Here is a 20,965-nt window from a genome sequence, read left to right as displayed (position 1 = left end):
AAAACACTTGAACACTTTTGGTGTGCACACACAAAATATTTTCCTTTGAGTGCTTAATATGCATACAGCATTTGCAACAAACATAACAATTTTTAAACAACCTATGTTCCATACTTATCCCAGGCAACACCAGGAGGTGCTGCTGTCTATCGAAAGGAGAGTTAAATGTCTCTGCAAGCAATATCTCACAAAATAAACTAACGCCATCCAGAAGGCCCTTTAAAGACTCCATATTTCTGTTTTTTCTTTTTACCTTAAATAAGAAAATTGGTACTTTAATGTCAAGATAATTGATATAATGTCTTTTACATATAAGTTATATAAACCAGGATATACACCATTAATTTATGATGTTTAGATGAAAGATAATGTAGCACCGCTTTGTTTACAAGCATAATGCAGTAGATTTTATTTATTTCACTCAGTGGTATATTTTTTTCCCTCTCCCATTCCAGCTTATTCAAAATTATGAGTGGAAGTAAAATGCAGCCAGCAACATGAGTACAGGCAATGACTGTTATATGATGGTAGGGACCTCAAAAGCAATCGCTATGATTGATTGTATATCGATATTAATAAATTTTGGGGGAAATAGGTTCCGTTCCTGAGCCCCTCAAGAGCCCAAACAAGTTTTATATCCTGTTACATGCATACAAAATGTAAAGAAAATAATTATTATTATAAGGTCAAAAACAGATAATAAAAATGGTTCATATATCCAATGATAGTTAGTGCAATCGTGGGAGAGGAGTGTTGGTAGTTGTGGTGAGCATTGGGGAGGATGGTGAGTGGTGGTGGTAGTGGGTGAATGTTATTGGTGATGGTGAGTGTTGGTGAGGACTCCATTCTTTTATATAAAGAAAATAGTAAGAAATGTTGATAGTGGAGTCAATAAAATCAATTGTAATTAATTTAGAAACACCTTGTTTTTAGCAAAATAATCCTGAATAGTTTATCTGAAAGTTTAGTTAAATAAACGTATTTCAAAAAGCAAAAATCTGCAATATATGATACAGGTGTGTGAGGCATGAATGGAGCCATGTGTCACAGCCAAGACAGTGAACTTTTGCACTCTTCACTGGGGAAATTTTTCCCAGTCTAAATGACGTATCTCGCATAGGAGCTGTACAGTATTTATTTACACAAACACCACTGTGCACATGCAATATAAGGTTAATACTATAATTAAATCAATGGATAGTACAGTACTATATTGTATATACTGTACTCGCCAGTAGATGCTGTTGTCTTGAGCCTAGAGTAGGCAGATACTGTCCACACAGCTGAATGTAATACATAACTGTAATCACATCTTTACACTTGCATTGAGAGATTGGGAGGTTTGTGGATCGTATTACTGACCTGAGGGCTGTGCATCCTTACCTGGGATGTTTTGCCTAACCTGACATATTTTTCAAGATTTTCAATAACTTTCAGTCAGTGATATCTCCGTTAGCCGGAACAGTTGGTGCATTGCACTTCCGGGAATGAGAGATTTCCTAGTAAAATAATAATAATAATAATAATAATAATTCATAGTAAATAAAATTTATAATAAAAAATAAAGCATTGAAAATAGAATAATAAATTAATAATTATAATAATAATAACAACACTGTAAAAATAATAATAATAAAGAAATACAAAAATGAAAAAAAAGACCAAAAGTGAGAAACAATATACTGTACAGGTATGTGAGTTGTGTTGTCAATAGTAAGAGAAACAATTGAGACCCTGCAATTGTGTGTAAATGAGGCAGAAAGTCAGATCAGCAACTTGGGACTTGGTCACAATTTTTGTGATGCCATGTAGCAGCAGTGTCTACCATTAGACAACACATTTTGCTTCCAATATCTTCCCAGGTGAAGATATTACTGAATTTACTTTTGGATATTGTTGTATTGTTCCAACAAATTTGCTATATAGCATTGTTCACTAGTTCTATTACAGTAATGCAATGAAGATACCACCAGCTCCTAAGAAGAAACTCTGCGTAATATTTGAGAGTTTGATCATTATTTACTTTCCACCAGTCTTTCCTCTGACCACTTTTATGTATATTTTGCTTTTATTTTTTTATTTTTATTTATTTTTATTTTTTTTATTTATTTTTTAATCTTCAAGCCCTTTTTCACTGTTACACAAGGTGGACAGTCAAGAAAAAGTATTAGTTTATACTGTATATCTTTTATTGTGATAGATGTCCTGCTATGGTATTTCTATACACAATATAGCCCCAGATATCTGTAAATAATGTACTGCAGATATCCCAGAAGCAAGTTAAAAACTGACTTGTGTACTTTTCACGTTATAACTGATATAACTTTATAGGGAGTTTTCAGTAAACTGTTTTAAATAATATTAAAATCTCCTTCACAGGTCACTGATGCATGCTGTGAAGCGTGGTATTATGGATAAAAAACCAATAGCTCTTTTCTGCCCTCCTCTTTACCACCTGGGGACACTCTACCAGAGGTCAGTATTGATAAGCTGTCATTATATGGAATGGAGATATTTATCCTGAATACTTCAAACAACTGTGATACTGTACAAGGTGTAGTGCCTGTAAACACTGTTACCCGTGTACATGTAATACCTGTAATTAGTTATCTGTATTTTTATCATGGTACATATATGGTTGTTTTCAAATAAAAAATGTAGTACTACAGGTATAGGCCCTCAAATCCAGGGCCTTTAAGACCAAGACCAAACTGGCTTGAATTTATAATTTCCTGGGTCCTAGGTCATCCATGTTACCCCAGGCCAATTGGTAGACTACATCAAGTTTTGTTTCCACACAAACTCATTGAACATTTTGTTTTTCTTTCTTATATAGTGAAGAAAACATCATTGTATGCATACTATGTAAAAAAATCATTGAACATAGTCTTTATACGTTGAGAGTTCCCTAGGTAGGCCTCTACATAGCACCATATCTTGGCTTTGTTTTCCAGGCTCCCAGCAGCTTCATGTGTGTTGAGACATTTACAAGAAGTAGAGAGCTGATGAATTCTGTGATTGAATGAATTGCCAAATAGTTTGATTATCCTTACTGTAAAGGTGAACCCCGATTCACATAGACGATGATTACATATAGTGGAAATACCCCGCAATTTTCACTGATACCCCTGAGATCCAACGATCGGCAGAACTGGAGTGGTGCAAATTCTGCCACCATAGAGCTCTGGGCACTGCCTCTGACCCATTCTTACCATCTTGCTCTTGTTTACACTTACCATGTGTCTGTCTGTGTTTTTTTTTTTCTGACAGTGTATTACTCAGTCATGCTTAACACCCCAGTGATAGTTACTCTTGTGCTGGGTAACTTGATGTGATGTGACAAGGCATAATAAGACATAATTAAAGTGGTGATGGATTAGCAAAGAGTGGTAGGGACTTGAACTTGCTACCCTAGACTCTCTACCATCCTCAACACAGGTAAATAACAGTCTCAATTTATGCTTTACATTGCTTATTTAAGGCTTATTATGCTTGCTTTATTTTCTTGCTTGACAGTGTGTACAACAACAGAGATATATCAAGGGTAGATGACAGATTTTGGTAGGTGGCCAGTCCCTAGCCTCCTAAATTTGTTATGTTCTTATGGGATTAATTGCTTCAATAACCATTGATTCGTGAACCAACGATTTTTCCCGTCCCTATATGCGTCGGTTATCAGGTTATGTCTGTATTTATATTCATTTTATTATTAAAATATTAATATTATGTTCATATAGCTTTTGAAATTGGCATTGTTCAGATTAAACCAAAGGTTCAAGGTAATTTATGCCAGATACTGCTTGTTGTCACATGAGATCTAAATTATGATATGGTCTTGGCACAGTGTTGGTTGATGTTTCTGCCACATGATTTTGAAGATTTGATGGTTCCTTGTCAGTAATATCAGCACTTTTCTGCTGCTTTCAAGAAAGCAGCAGAGGATAGAGTATGTAGTAGCAAATATTTTGTGAAATAAATAGCAAAACATAAAAAGTGTAAAAGCATATAGAAAATGAATAATAATGTACAGTTGCCACACAGGGATGAAGGAGAACTTTTGCTGGCAACTGTACCTACCTGTACTGTTTTGCATATATATTTCACAAAACATATTCTTCCACATACAGCACCTTGAATATTTAGTTAAATTTGACTAATATTAATATCAACTGCTATAGTTACAAAAACTAAATTTATTAATACCAACAGATATATTTCAGCCATTAATTATTAACAAACTCTTCTTACAAATATCTTGGCACACGAGAAGCTTCTGGGAGTCAGTCATAAACAAACCCAAGATCGTGCTGTGTGGGCCTACCTACACAACTCTCAACTTGTATACGCACAATGATGTTTTCTTTATTTTGTTATTTATGAAATAAACAAAAAGTTCAGCTGAGTTTGTGTGAGTGTGTATGGAAAACAAACTTAATGTAGCCAGTGAAGAAAATTTCACTAACTCAGGTAAGAGTATGACAGGTTTTCTGAGATCCAGTTTCAAGGGTCTGTACCTGTACAATTATTACTGGATTTTCTTTCTCTGTCTCTTTTAAGTTTTGTGAGCATGGTGTCGAGTGCATACATGAGTTGGTGTCTCAAGGTAGATACGAGGCTGCCATATCTGCTCTGGGACACATCACACCACTTTTCTTCTCCCAGCCTGAAGACATCATTACCAGTACCAGGTCTGACCTCTTAAGGCAGTGTGCATCAATTTATGCCTACACCATGTACTAGTCATATAATTGCATTCACATGTCCAATACAGGGGGTCCCAGACTTATGAACACCCAACACAAACGGGGTTAAACTTGAAATTTACAGTATTTTATTTACCTGATGACTTATTTTTTACTTTCATTTACTGTATTTTGTCATTCTATTTCTTTTTGTCTTAAATTACGGTAAGTGATTTTAGTTGTGAATAAGGTCTTAGGCTGTGATATACATTAAGTAGGATTTTAAAATTTTCTGTAAGCCACGGTATGCATATAGCATGTGTTCCGACTTCACGTACAAATCCGACTTAGAAAGTCCTCAGGAATGGAACCTGTTCATAACACGGGGACCTCCTATATTTTTTCCATTTCTATAGCCTCTCACCATACCCCATCTCCTACTCTCTCCTTACAGCTCTTTTGTAATCGCACCTAAGATAGTCATTATGAGACACTTATTTCACCAAACCTTATGGAAATTACCGTATTCATTTAACTCTAGGTCATCCTTAAATATTTTTCAACTCAATTTTTCTTGGTTGTCTTTTTGAGCATAGTCAGCTGAAAGGCTAATACTGTTCTGTACTTCCTATTGTAATCACCTTCATTCTCCACCTCATCACTTAACACCTTGGCATTTTCTACATATTGCTTCCTCTTTCCATACAAAATCACTCCTTCCATCATTCTTCATCCTCTCTTGTATCAGTCTCCAACCACACTCTCACCCTTCATTTAAGCCCCATACTTTCACAAACTAATTAATTCATTCATATATTATCTTTCCAGAGATCATTATTATCATATACATTTCAGGCAGCTATAAAAAAAATATTAATATTTGTATATATATTACATTACAACCTCGAGAATTCTGAAATCTGAAATCTTGAACCTACAGTTATCATAAAATTTACTTAAGATTCATACTATATCAGATGTCTGGAAAATCTACAGAAATTCAAGTAGGAGTTTGAAGGGTAATTCACAGAGTTGCTATTAATATGGTAGTTGTCATTTAAAGGTTAGCGGTGAACAGACATCTATCAATGGTGAGACTGCTGAAAAATACATCCATGCATAAATATAAACTAGCAGTGTGATGTGAAACGCTGTTAAGCCTCATTCTCTGAAAGTGAAAAATTATGCATGCGAAATAAAGCTAATACAATTAATCCCTCGTTAATTCGGACTAATAGGGAGGGTGTCCGTTTAGCCGATTGTCCAATTAACCGATTTAGTGGTTAATATTGCATTATATTTCAAAGTCATTGTTTTCAGTCACGATTTATCCCCTTTCACTGTTTCGTCGTAATTTCAGCAAAATTATTACATTCCGTGAATGTATTATATCAAGCACAGTATGAATAGAATACCATTGTAATATAACAGTATTTTAACGAAAACTACTAAAAACGGTAACATCTCAAGAACATCGGAAGCTTAGGTAAAGTCTTTTGTTTTTGTCATGTATTTTATCCTATTTTACATTAAAATACATCACGTTTCAGCAAACTACTATTTATTTCCGAGAATATATTTATTCAGGCACAGTTAAGGTAAAATATACATGTGGTGTAACAGTTTTTTAACTGAAAACGATTCAGAAAAACATGTGTACCGTGTAGCTGATACTCAACAGCTGGTGGTGCGTCATGTCGTTGTAAACAATAGGAGGTTGAAGTAGATTACGGGTATTATATTAAGTGTGAAATATCAAAAAGGTTTTATTACGGTATTTTTTGTAGATCAATGAGAACTGTGATACGTATATGATATGATAAGTTAGCCTGTGCTAAGAACTTCAACATAGACTACTGAAAACACTTTGTAGGTAATTTAACCTATTGTAGTTGGTGAGCTTCATTTGCTGAAGGAACTGCACAACTTTCATTACTAATTGGTACAAATTTACGTTTCCATTGTTTACTGGCAGTAAATGGTAAATATTTTTCATGTCTGAAGCTAAAGTTGCATCCCCCACTAGTGGTGGAGATGTTACATTTGACCAAAAAGACGCTGGTGTTTTATCAGCAGTGGGTGGACCAGCATTTTAGCTTTAGGTCTGCGTAGAGTATCAACAAATCTTAAAAAAAAAAAAAAAAAAGTTCAGATTTTGTCGAATTCTCCAATCCGGATTAAAGGGTCGAATTAGCAGTGCGACTGTAAATGGATACGGATCATCCAGGAAATATGTATTCACTAGTTTACCTCAAATTTTGTACCTGAGTTCATGTTCACTGCTATAAGGTGGAGCTGCCAAAGAACTGTATTGTACTTATTTTAGATAACTGCTCTGACATTTGGAACAATCATTAATCCAGAAAGGGCTTTGTTCTATGCTTTCTGGATTCTCGAGGTTGTGCTGTGTTGCTAAAATTATAATTATTTACTCTTGTACTAAAAAATTTCTTTAAACTGCCTTTAAATCCATAGTGTGAGGCTTAGGAATAACCTTTATCTCCTGTTCCTGATACAATAGAAAGTATGAACCTCCATATGTTTTGTTTGAGATATGTATGGTGGAATTAATTCACATTGTTGATTTGTCTATGAAATTTTCTACATTTTGATTTTCCTGCAGTTTCATCTCAAAATTTGCTTAATGTTTATTAATTACGTTTGACTTGCACCAATAACATAATTTTATATATTTACAAGTCTTGTACTGTATGTGATCCATCTCTTATGTTGTGATCCTTCCCCTTCACCAGTCTCATCCATTTTATGATACACTACAGTATACAGTAAACCCTGCCATTTGCAGTTTTACAGTTCGCAATTTTTGATTATTTGCGATTCATTCCTAAAAATAAAAGTAATAAAATAGAAAAAATATTTGTTTTGAGATACAAATAAATTATTTCTGTATTACATAAACAGTTCCTTCCTTTCTTATAATCATCCTCAGTGACACCATTACAAAATATATATACAAAATTTATTATTTTATGATAATATTTCATTAATCTGGCACCAAAGGAACCTAAAGAATATGGGAATTTTAGTAAAATGCATACTGTTCTTATAAAGGGGTGGGAAATTCCATTGGGTTCAGCTCAACCACCCGCCCTACCTTCACAAATACATATTTTAATTCCTTTGCTCTTCATTTTTCTTATTTTATGCTTACTGTATAGTATATTGTATGATTTCATGGTTTATTTATGCCTTTCACCACTGTCGTGTATTTAAAAAGAAAAACATACTGAAATACCATTTATGGTTGTGTTTATGGGTGACTCTCACATACAATATGATGGCTGCTAATACTATTCACAGGGTCCGTGGCACCTAACCCCACAAATAGCATTTTCTTGAGGACTCCTTTACTCACTGGTATATTCCATATCCTTTTTATCCCTATATTAGTTTTCATAATTCCCATAGTACTTAATGATTTATCTATATTTCTGAAGACATGTTACTAATATCAGTGTCTCTTCAGGTTTATGCTTGCCATACAAAAGTGTTTGACTGCAGACCAGACATATATAACTATGGCAAAGAGTCTTGTGGCCTCCAATTTCCCAGGCAAGATTCTCAGCACTTGCTGCCATGATTGTATATCACATCAGAAATTACTCAAGGTATGCTTGTGATATATAATGTACAGTATATATGAGGTAATGTCTGGTCTCTAAACAGGGGCGTAAGTGCCAAATGTGCAAATTAGAGGCAGGTCTCATTTTCTATTTTCTATTTTTTGTCGATTGGTATACAGTGAAACCTCGTTAATCTGTATGCAGATGATCCAGATGTTGCTTAATCCATATCACATGGTGAGCTATGTGTCGATTCTGGGCCTTCTACTTCTTTCCACCTTGGTTCTAGACATAGTGGTGTGTCAGATCTCAGTGCTGTTACTGCACTTTTCCGAACCTCCTCCTCAGATTTTACAATCTGATGTTTGTGATCAAGAACTCTAAGTGTTTAAGTGTAAATCTTGAGATATGACTCAAAATTAGTGTGCAGTGTAAATAATTAGTAATACAGTACTGTAGTTTGTGATAGTATTAAATCAACTGCCCCACACTACTGTACTTACCTTATCTGACTCTCCACTACCTTTAGGGAGCCCTTTAGAATTAAAGATAAGGTTGTATTTAAATACACAATCATCTTTATGTATTTGTGTTTTACGGGTTAATATTGTTTGTTTCATTACATCTGTCAATTTGCCATATTTTTACTATGTAGTAAGATTTTATGCTTTGAAATTTGCAATTAATTTGAATTAATGAGGTTTCATTGTATGCCTTATACCCATAGCTTACTCCTAAGTCTGGAGAGCTATTTGAAAAAAATTCAAGTTCTCACAGGGCTACAAATCCTTGAAAATTTTTTATATCTCAAAATGTCAGTCTAAACTACACAGTCAGATGGACAGATTTTATTGCACATCCCTGGAATGTTTCCGGGTGCTGGGGAAAGATTCTGAAAATCTTGACTACGATCTTGCATGGAGAGACACATCACACGGGTATTTATTTACGAACACTAGCTGTATACGCATAACATATTGTAAATAAAACAAAATAATGTATTCTACTACTGTATTGTACGATAGTATACTCTACTCACCAGCAGATGCCGTTGCCTTTGTTTTTTGTGATGCAGGCAGGCCAAATGTTGATATGATGATATAGGATGGCCTACTTTGTCCTGTACCAATTATGTGGCAGCTGATCATATACTGTTGCTCTCTCTCCATGAAGCAGAGAGGCAAACAAGAGTGACAAATGTCTTCCATCGCGACAAAGTGTTGGTGTGGTGATGACCAGGCATGTAGTAGTGTTGATGGACAAGGTGATGAAGAGGCATGTGTTCTGGTAAAGGGGAGGAGCAGAGGATGTCAGTAACACAAAATTCAGGAGGCCATCTAGGTATGTCCTCACCCTCTGAGACTGGTGGTGGTACTTTCCTCTAGTTTTCCTCTCTGTCGTCCTTATCCTCCTCCTGTCCTTCTCAGAGGATCTGGATGAGACACCTTTGTATATTTCCTCCTGTGAGGCACCATAGCCAGGATTGTTGGCATCCACCTGCAGCCACTTCACATCCTCCACAGCAATGTTCACCATTGTCATAGAAAAGTGTAGGCCTCCCACTGAAGCCTCAAAGTCTGCATCCCCTGCAGTAATACTATGCAAGTAACGCAACCACCACAATTCTGAGCCTTTCACATATTCATCTGTGTGTCATCTCCATGATCTTGTCCTTTTCAGGTTGCACCTTTTGGATGTTGTAGTCTTGATGTTCTTCTTGTCCCTGTTCTCCTCTTGGCACTGGTTCCACCACCAGAATGTCATTTATGAGGATGCACCTGTGTAGCTTACAGGCTAGAATGATGCCCTGAGGGTAAGCAGGCACATTGTTAGGATGAGCAAAGCTTTGACCTCTCGCCTAGGAAATGTAATTGTCTGACAGCATGCCTAAATGAATACATGGTGGAACCAGCCTTCAAATATTTCCTGTGAACCAGGCTTTTTGTTGCCACACCAGGACACAGGAAGGCTATCCATTGAATTGTGCAGCACTCTTGACCTCTATGTATTTCCCACCATTATTGGTGTAATTTTGTGGAAGCTTAAGATTAAGACCAGAACAGCACTGACAGTTGCTGCTCGTGGCCTTGGAGTCCAGGATGTTGGAATGCCACAGTGTTGTTTCAGAGGACTTCAACAGAAATCTGTCTCAACCACACTGTGTATATACATTTTGTGATTTTTGATGTCATCGTTATGGATGAGTTGTTACAAGCACTAGCACTCTTACCAGCCACTCACTTGATCCCATGCTGCTAAAACTTGTAGTAGTCAAACAGCTCTATGGAAATGGGCATATCCAGCAGTGTAGTAGGCTGAGTGGCATCATGGAGCTCAATGGTGAATAGGAACACCATGGCTCAATGCTGCTTGTACTGTACCAGTTATATATTTTTCAGCTCTACTTTGTCATCATATTATTTTGGTGATATGAATATGGTGAGGCTACTTTCCTCACCTGCACCCAGTATAACTTTCTGTTCTTGCCTCTGAACTTTTTGCTTTGGTATGTTTTACATCGTGGATGGTTGATATTCTCCATTCCTGCATCAAACACTTTCACCTACATTTTTTCTCAAGTTTATTGAGAAAGTCCAATTTCTCTGAAAGGCAGTCTTTTTCATAAGGCCTCTTCCTCAACCCTTGGTGCCCTGGGTTTTCTGTATCTCTCAACATTGTACATGTACAACAAATTACGAAAGTGTATACAAAAACACTACATGGGGTACACAACCACTTCACTCTGCTATGCTCGGGTACTGTATGTACGTGTAGCTTAATTAACAATGATAAATTATAAAGTATACTGTACACGTAATCACTGTTTATTTCTTATACTGCTTTAATACTGTATTCTGACTGTGTCTTGGTAGAGTAATGTACAGTACATACTGCACAATGCAAATTTATGCAAAAACAACAGCGAGCGTTTGAACAACCTTTGTACAATGGTCATGCAACTATGAACCAAGCTGATAAGCATCAGCCTATCAAAGGCATCCTATGCAATCACATGACAGCATTTGCCAGTCGAGGCCAAGCTTGCAGCCCAAGTTACCCAATCTGGTTAGCCACGATCTGAAACATGCATATCAGAGCATGATGAATCTTTTGGAAGTCCCAGAAATTTTTTCTCATGCTTGTATTTTATCTAAATGTGTGTATTCCATCCTGAGAAACTCATTCTATACCTGAATGGAGAGATTATTCAGAAAATGCATGATCTTCAGAAACATGTTTACATTCCTGGAACGGGTATTTCATGAATTTCCCGGAAGGCCTTTAGATCCAATCCAGCTAGAGAGTTCTCTTAATGCATCAATATTTATTAATTTGCATTTGGAGGAATTTATTGTTTACATATTACTTTGAGGTCAGTTTGGAAATAATTAGCTTTGTACTCTTGATGTTCACCATGACCAAGGTACACACCCTTTTAATGAATTAAGTATCATATTTTCAGGTACAATCTTTCATCTGTGGATCTGCAGTTCGATTTGGCTGCAGCTTTATATCCAGAGTGTGGAGTACATGATGCTCTTGTACTTTTTTTACTGGATACCATTTGTCAACAGTCATCTCATACCCGGCTTTGTTGGCAAGAAGTTATAAGAGGATTCAAGTCATGAAAGTAATTCATGAGATTTCAAGTATTATTTTATATAAAGTCCTTTAGTAAAGGGAGACAACACTGGAACTTATTTTTTAAGTTAAAAATAATTCTCCTGGAAGGAAAGACTTGGTAAACTTTTTGTGTCAACGGTCCATACATCCCTGCATCAACTTCTTCATAAAAAGACTAACTCAAGAACTGCTGAGTAGTGTTTTAAATCCACCATCAGATATTTGAGTCTTATACTTTATTCTTTTTTTATTTAGACAGGTAATTCAAGTTGATATTGAGCAGTATCATATTTTCAATCTCATGCACTGCTGTTATTTTCTGGTACAGTAGTGTATATGAGAGACATAATTCAAATTAGCAAATTAATCTTATTATTTTGTTTGGTTATCTACCAGTATATAAAAATTGTGTGTGTGTAAAGCATGTAATACACATAAGCTTGAAAGTATTGTTTCCTCAAAAAAAAATTACATTTTGATTTGGGGACATTTTATTAGAGAAACTTAACTCCCATTTATATAATGTAGTCAAGAAATAATGGCTTCAATTTATGAAAGGTTTCTCAAGAATGTATCTGTTTTATAATCGAATCACTCCTATATATAGTGTTGTAAATTAAGAACTTTTGAAGTTAGAAAATCTCCCATTATTATAAGAGGAAATTTCTACACTTTTCATTGTAATCTTATCACATATATAGTGACAGTCAAGTTTTAATTCTCCCACTCCAAAAAAAATATGATATATAAAAGAGTTCCATCCAACTGTCCACAGTACTTTCAAGAATATAAATCAAAATCACAACAATATAGAGGTTTCACGTAAAATTCTGTGTATTGTCAATAAATGATACGTCTAAGTTACAATATTATTTCAGCAGACCAGCAGGAAATGAAGATGACTTTGATTTTTTTTTTTTTTATTCTTAATTGTTGGGCATTTTGTTTAATTTCTGCATGGAAGTAGGTCTTTTTGATTACGTAGGACAGTACTAGCACTCGTAGAATTGTATGGCAGTGATCCATATTTTTTAGATTTCTATACAGTATTTTATCCAGAAACTTGACCTTAATTTACTAAAATTTGAAATTTTTTTGACTTATCATAATTCTTGATTAGAACCTTGATTATCATTCACTCACACTATTAGTGGATCTTTGCCAATTTGTAGAGAAATTCATATGCAGTACAGTACTCTCAAGACTAATTATGGCGTCAGCTGTTACATATGTAATCATTACAGTACAATACACGCAGGAAAATCATTTGCAAATCCAGCTCATAATCTCCTCCCCGACTTCATTTAATTCCACTCGACTTACGACTAATTCCGCACTTCATTTAATTTTGCCTCAGTCGTAGACTCAAAAATTTTTGTCAAATTACGTGTTATCGTAGTCTCAACTTCAGTACATTGCATTAAAATTTTCGTTTGTAATTCACTTTAAAATGGCTGGCAAGTTTAAAAGTGAAAGTTTTAGTGGTGCTGAGAAGAAAAGAGAAGCCCATTTTAGATTTTCTATGTATTATTTAAGATTTTCGACTTACGACCTGATTTGGTCCCCAACCCCGCGAAGTTGGGAGGAGCTGTACTTAAAAAAATATTCTACTCCTTCGTATTTTAATATTAGTTGCCCCATAGAGTGTTTCTCAATATATGGGGTTCTCGTTATAAGTGGTCATAAAATATCAGGACCTACACTATAAAGTCCCTAGAGTTAAGAGGATTCTTGGCTGAAATCCGTCAGTCTTTGAAACAAGTGATTGACCGATTGAAATTTCCGCCTGCCCCCTCTTAAAAGTCATCCTCACCCACACTATTCATGTTCAGTACTGCCTGTGTCCACAGGCATTATTTTTGAAGTGCTCCAAGAACTATATTTAATAACTTTGTTGTCTCTGGTGGACTATTTTGTAGTATTAGTTCCAAAAACCAAAGCAAGGTGGTAGTGGCTAAAAGGAAGCGTAGTAGCTATGGGGATGATGGAATTAGTTACACGCCCCAAGAAAAGTGACGAGCAATTTCTGTGAACCACTTTCATTGAAAATGAGTGCACGAGTCCATGGTTAGGTTTGCCCCATCAACAGACCAATCCCAAAACGACTTTATGTGTTCCAGTATAATTTAGACGTTGAACTTTATTTTTCACTGATTTATTGAACTCACTAACCTGAGATTTTCAGCTGATATCACACTCACGGAGACACCTCAGTCACATGGATATGTACATAGAAACATTATTTATAGCTTAATTTAACTAGGATATTTTTTTTTTTTTTAAATTTTTTTTCCAATTGATAGCCAAGTCTTTTGACTTTCTCCCACACTACTCTTCCAGACTTGAGACTTACATGATGTCTAAGTCTCCCGAATTTACGTTTACCACCGCAGACTTTTTTACGACTCTGCTCAGTCGTGGTCAAAATTTTTGTCAATTATTGATTGAGTCCCCAATAGTATACAGGCAAAATTTTTGTTTGTAATTCTACTTTAAAAATGGCTGTTAAAGATACCTAATTTAATCTTTAGGAGCGTTATTACATTGTGATGGTCCTAATTAGACCCTATTAATTTTGGGGAATTGACTCTGTTTATAAATGGTTTCACAACGGTTTTTTTTCTGGTCCTTTTAACCACTTATAGTGAGGACCCCTGTAAAGGATATGTAAATATTTGAGATGATGAATAATTAAATAAATGTCCAGTACTATATATGTAAAAAAATTTGTAGAAGGAAATTAGATGTACAAAATAAAATAATTTTGACAAATAAAGATGATGGAACAATGCTGATATAGACTGACTTTCACATCTAATCTATAGATGGTACAGAACTGTATTAAATGTACTGCCTTTTTTGAATATTTTCAAGGTTCAGTATTCAGTGTTATAATAACTATTTGAAATGTGTCCAGAGCTCTGAATGTCAACAAAGTGGTGGGGAGGTGATTGGTTTGCTGTCTTGGTTAACAGCAGGAACTACAGCCTCCTCACCTTGCTGGTACGCCTTCTGCCCCACAGTTCCTGTGGGTTCAGTGGCTGTCCTCATGCTAGAGACACAGCAGGAGTTATCTCAGGGCTCTGGAAGAACCTCTAATAGAATTATTTGGTTGCCAAACTACACTTGAAGAAGCTCTAAGGTAAGATGTCTGGTATTTTGGTTGCAGTTGAATTGCCGAAAATGTGAAGTACAGTGCTCAAATAAATTATCAGTAGATTATATTTTTAACAGATTAAAATTATTATAGGCTAACTATCAATGTACTTATCACTGTAATTCTATCTTACCATCTTTTCCCAATTCAGAAACCAAATACACACACACTGTAGGAGATATGGTAGTAAATTTACTTTATATCTTTGAATTGTTTGAGATATCTACAGTGGAAACTATTTTCATTTATTATCTAGATGTATCCAGCATCTGTTGTTCAAATTTATGGATAATGGTAGGTGTTCTATTCAGAATTTCTTTCAGAGACTGGTCATTGAAGATTATCTTGCTGGACTGGAGGGTTACAGACCAAAGTGTTTCAGTAATACAATACAAGTTTTCAGAAGGTTTTAGATGAACCTGTACTGTAATACAATCTTATTAATCTTTTACTTTCCTTCCCATTATTGTGTTATAATTTTTCCTACATTTCAGTATTGCCTCTTGCTTTTCTTCCTTCACTTTTTCTGAGTTAATTGTTCTTTTTCATATTTCATTCTACTCATCTTGTTTTATTTATTTTTATTTTTTTAATAAAAGCAGTGTAGTATGTGATTACACCACTTTAATAAAACTGGCTACTTTTAAGTCAATTCTTTTTAATACTGTACAGTATAGTCTACCTTGTCAGATGTGGGAGTTACATTCTTGGAAAATGGCATTTGACAAATTTATTATCTTATGGGAATACTGAATAGAATTAAAGAGAAAATGTTTTGGACACTATATACAGTGGTTCTCGGTTAACAAACACAACTTGTTCCACAGAGTCGCTCGTAACCGATAATTGCTAACCAAATCTATTATTTCAAAGTACTGTTTACTGGTAATAGAATTAACAAAATATTAAATATAAACGAAATACAGTACTGTACTATACAGTATACAGGCTTCTCGTTAACGTAAACTCAATCCGCTCCAGAAGGTCGTTCAATCAAACGCTTGTAACTCAAACCATTGTTTCAATGGGTTTTTGGGTAATTGGTTCCAGCTCACCGAAATTTCCTAAATTCAACAAAATGGTAGAAAAGTTCACTTACTTTGGAGGTGTGTATGTAGAAGGCTCCTGGATGATGATGATGATGATGGATTTAGAATAGGAGAAGGAAGAAGAGAAGGCATTGGGGTGTGGGAAAGAGAAGTCACCCCATGGTGCCATTTCACCCATAAAATTTTAGCTCTGGTTTAATTCAAGATTATTTTCTTTTAAATCAATGCTGCACTGCATTATATATTGTCAATATATAAAATATATTTCAAATGACCAATAATTGCTTGGAAACACAAAAAAAAGCATTTAGTTGAAGAGAGTCTCACAAGATGTTACCCAGTGAAAACAGAGAGAGACTGACGCCTGTTTGCTGTGTTAAGAGGCTGGATGCCGCGGATTAAACTAGTCACTTTAACTTTCAATTTCGTTCAATAATTGTTAAAATGACTAAAAAATTGAATATTAAACTTTTAAAATTATTGAATAGTATAAACTTCTTGATATTTACAAAAATAGTAAGGAATTTAAGCCCAGGAACCGGATATTGTATTGGCGGACTGATACTAAAGCTGGTTGCCCGTCAGTGCAAACATGTTGAGGTCGGTTCGTAAGAAGTTCGTTAGTTTAATTTTTTCGTTAACCGAATTGAAGATCCTTTGGAAGGCAGTTCGAGATCGAAATTAGCTAACCGAGGTGTTCGTTAAACGAGGGTCACTGTACTGCACTAATAATAAATAAAAAGCCGTTTTTTTCTAAAACCAGTTTTTGTGATATAGCTCTAATGCGACTTCAGCAAATGCAACCTAGGTATGTTAATTCCTAGCTAATTCGGCCAGGCCAACATACAGTACTGTACAGGCAATTAAAACATCTAATAATTACTTAATAAGTAATATGAGGAGGACACGCCGCTACCTGGCATTTAATTGCTATTTTCAAAGTCCTTCATCTCGCCCTTATGTGCAATAGAATACTGTATTTTAACTTACTTTGAGTGGTATGTCATTACCAGCAGCTTTGTATACAGTATAGTCTCGATTTACGGATTTCCTATACAGGGTTGTCACGACGCACCTGGCCAGACCGCAATTATTAGTTATGCGGTACATTCCATCATTTACGCGAAGCGGGGCAGGGTGCGACTAGGTCGCCTAATCAACAAAACATACCGAAGTTCACCCGCCACCACCACAGCCAGACCAGGTTCAGTGATAGTGAGGATATGGACTTTGAGGGTTTGACAAAGAGGCCCTGCAAGCCTCTGTGGTGATAGTGATACAAGTGATACAGGTGAGGACCAATAATCTGTCCTCTGCCTCGGAACCAACCCCCATCCCCGTGTGCCCAGCCATCTCTTTACTAACGTAAGTGTTAAAACCTAATATTATTGATATTTCTCTTAAATATTAATTGTGTGTGCATACCATCATAAAATTAAGATGTTATTTTTACTTTAACGTACGACAGTCGGAAAAGGCGAGTCTGGGGTTGGGCCCAGTTTCTATTTCAATTAATCCCATATGTTCTGTTATTTCGTTTTCGCTTTCTCGTTTTTACATGACCCTCACGGTTTAATTGACCGCGAGAACCGAGACTATACTGTACATATCAAACAGCTGAATGTAGAGGCAGTTGATGATGACGTGCCATATTCCTTACAGAGTGCATTGGTTCTAATGCGCTCTTCATGTTTCATTATAATTTTTGCTCCGGATATTATCAATATGTTAACTAAATTTCAAAATGACCAATAACCTTAATGTAAAAATGCAAAAAATATTCAAGAGACCAACAAAATCGATGTTCACTCCACTGTAAACAAAGTTAAACTGAGAAGTGTTATTGGGTGATTCAATCAGCTATACAACATGGCGGGAGAGGGCGGGAGGTTTGGATCCAAAAATGGTATGGCTCGCCAGCCGCTCTCCGCGTAAAGGGGTACACGCACCGCGGAATGTGAGCATTCCTGTTTCGGCAGGGTACCGCGTAAACGTGGAAACGCGGAATGTGGGACCGCGTAAAGCGAGGGTTGACTGTATTTACATTTTTACTAATAAATAATGCCTCAGACTAAAGTTAGGATAATATAATTGACATTGCTGGATTCCTTGCAAGACCAGGAATATTTTGAATATACACGTTATATATTTTGCACAAAAGATAACATATTTGCTCTGAGTAAACAAAATACTTGCATTAGATCTAAAATTTGTATGTCTAATGCAAAATCTATGATGTTTATATTCAAAATGATCATCAAATTGTAAGAATTCCAGCAATGTAAATTATATTCTGGCCGGGTAATTTGTATGAATTTTATGAGCTAAATAAAAAAAATTATACTTCACCCGCGTATATGAGTAGATGCACCGCATAAAGTGGGAATTTGGTTCTGGCAGGGTACCGCGTAAATGTAGAAACGCGTAAAAAAATCCTGCGTAAAGCGGGGTATTACTGTATACTATTATTGCATGAGATAGGGTAGCACTGACTTAGCAAGGTACAGAACTGCCTGATACAGATGCTTGGTGACAAATGAATTGTGCTCAATACCACTTGCAGTCAGGGCACTGCCTTATAAACTTATATATATTGTGGGGATGTTTAGGAACTGATATGTGTGTGTGAATGAGTCTGCATACCCAACTAAGCTTTACATGTATTGTATATACAGTACTGTAGATAGAAAGGACTTTAATTAGATATGGCCCTTATGCTATTTCCAGAAAGTAAGTGATGATCTAGGACTTGGGCCAATCTCCTCCAGTCTGCTGAGCATTTACCGTTGGGGTCAGCAAGTAGTGGACCTTCCAGCTGACCATCCTGCCCTCCCAGTCACATTACAGATGTACTTCACACTACACCTAGCTCGTGTTCCTCCACAACCTGGGTTAGTCCTCCCTATTATACATCTGTAAACCAAGAATCCCACCTTAAGTTTGATATTTTGTTGTGAGTCCTGTTAGGATCATTGTAATGCAATGGAAAGTCCTCTCTTGAAATGCTCTGTAGATTATATGATAAGAAATTGTGACATACAGTAAATCTTTAGTTTAACAAAATATCAAGTACAGTAGTTAGATATAAAAACTGGCTATCAGAGTGAAAGCTTCCCTTCATATAATAGATGTGGAGTAGTAAGTCTTCCAGACAGATAGAGAAGATATTAGTTGCTCCAAAAGAGATACTGTATAGTATTATAATTCTGTTAGCAACAGGTTTAAGTGTTCTAAATACCTACTTCCAGCACAAAGATATCCAAAAGTACACATGGTATGGTCTAAAGAAGAGAGAGGAGAGAGAAGTGTTAGAAATCTGTTTTTTTAAAAGACAACTTGATATGAAGTTACTGTGTACAAAAACAATGAGAAGTGAGGGTGTAGGCAAGCCTGATCCTATAATAATGTGTAGGTTAATGGTCATAGTATGTACAAAGTGGTCAAGAAATGTCAAGTAAAAATTGCTTCAAGTGTTACAGAAGAATATATTTGCCAAACTGGTAAGATATACAGGTTGAACCTCAGTTTACTGGCATTGACTGGACCTGGACCGTGCCGTTAAATCGAAGTACCTACTGTATATGGGCGGGAGGGCGTGTCTGACGAAACCATTGCATCAAGCACTTTAATAAATTTCTGTGTTTCCCTGATTTCATGTGCTTACACTTTTCCATTCCCTTCTTTGTGTCACTGTCCACATAGTGCTTCAGGAGTTTATCTTTCTACTTCTTTAAATCTTAAATTGTTGAGGAACAAACACCATAGATTTCACAAAGTTTACAAACAGACACTCCACAGTCTAGTTTCTGTAATATTTCAACCTCCTGCACAGTGTTCAGGGAAACTCTTTTCTTTTCTTAGTCACTAGCAACTTCAGTAGGATTTTCAGGTCGTTTAGAGGCCGTAATTGATGCAAAGAAAGTAGAAATTTAAGGCGACACATGAGACAAGCACCGGCTGGACTTCAATGCCAAAACAAACCGATCGCAGCGGCACGGGAGCGCCTTTAAATGCGAATTGCCAGTTTAATGCATGGTGAAGTTATTATTGATGATGTTAAAAAGGTAACTTATCAGGTTTCTTGCATCTTTGCTTCATCCTTCAGGATTTTTTTGCAGGCAATATGAATGCAGTAGTGTGGTCTCTCGGTTCTATCAGGGGCTACTCAATTCAGCATTCCTTGGAAAGATCAAAAAGAAAGTTGCAAGTGCTGTGGAACATCATGAATCTTGCTCAAGACAGGAACCAGAAGATGAAGAGGAAATCCCAGATCCTCAGGTAAGGTGTCTATCGATCTGGTTATTTACACATTTCATACATTTGCACTGACACTATAAGGGATCTTACTAGGGGTTTAACCCTTTACAGGGCAAAGTATCCTTTAGGTATTTTATCTTGCCTAATGTCAGGTGATTTTATTCAGCTTAGGGGAGACCCTGCCTGCTAAAGGATTAAAGTTGGCATACAAGGATTTTTTAAGCACATGCTTTAAATGTCTTCTTCACACACTGACACATACAGAATCCAAAAACATTATTGTGCCAATTTTGAACCCTGCTGTGATCTCTTAGTAATGGGATATATTCTTTGACCAATTGTGATGTGTTTACTACTAAATACAATCTGATTGTCATATACTGGTACAGTATGTACTGTACTGTATTATTTTAATTTGAAATTTAATCAACACTTTTTTTTAACAAGTACATACAGTGATGCACTTTTGTTGTGTAATGCATGAGTATTTGCAGATCTTATTGCACTGGGATTATGGTTTCCACATCTTGTTATGATATCTTTAAAAATGCAAATAGTAATACAGTAGGTCTTGAGTTATAACTCCATTTCTGTGACATGTAAAGACCAACT

At 35.8% G+C, this 20,965-nt stretch overlaps 1 protein-coding gene and 1 long non-coding RNA gene across 3 annotated transcripts in view; both read left to right on the top strand.

Moving 5' to 3' along the window:
* Window positions 1-20,965, top strand: part of LOC121869336 (ectopic P granules protein 5 homolog) — a gene marked incomplete at its 5' end in the record, with an annotated part of 135,335 nt that overhangs the window by 32,246 nt on the left and 82,124 nt on the right. For both annotated transcript variants that reach the window (XM_042370640.1, XM_042370638.1), the window contains 2 exon segments: window positions 18,824-18,987; window positions 20,215-20,374. In XM_042370640.1, the coding sequence (XP_042226574.1) occupies window positions 18,824-18,987; window positions 20,215-20,374 (324 nt within the window).
* On the top strand, window positions 2,361-8,304 carry LOC121869339. Its single transcript, XR_006089533.1, has 3 exons — window positions 2,361-2,475; window positions 4,558-4,688; window positions 8,170-8,304. It is a non-coding gene; the product is annotated as an uncharacterized LOC121869339 (long non-coding RNA).

Source organism: Homarus americanus, unplaced genomic scaffold (genome assembly GCF_018991925.1).
Source record: "Homarus americanus isolate GMGI-L3 unplaced genomic scaffold, GMGI_Hamer_2.0 scaffold36734, whole genome shotgun sequence".
NCBI lineage: Eukaryota > Metazoa > Arthropoda > Malacostraca > Decapoda > Nephropidae > Homarus > Homarus americanus.
The sequence above is the reverse complement of the archived record's forward strand: the minus strand, read 5'-3'. Positions and strand labels throughout refer to the sequence as shown.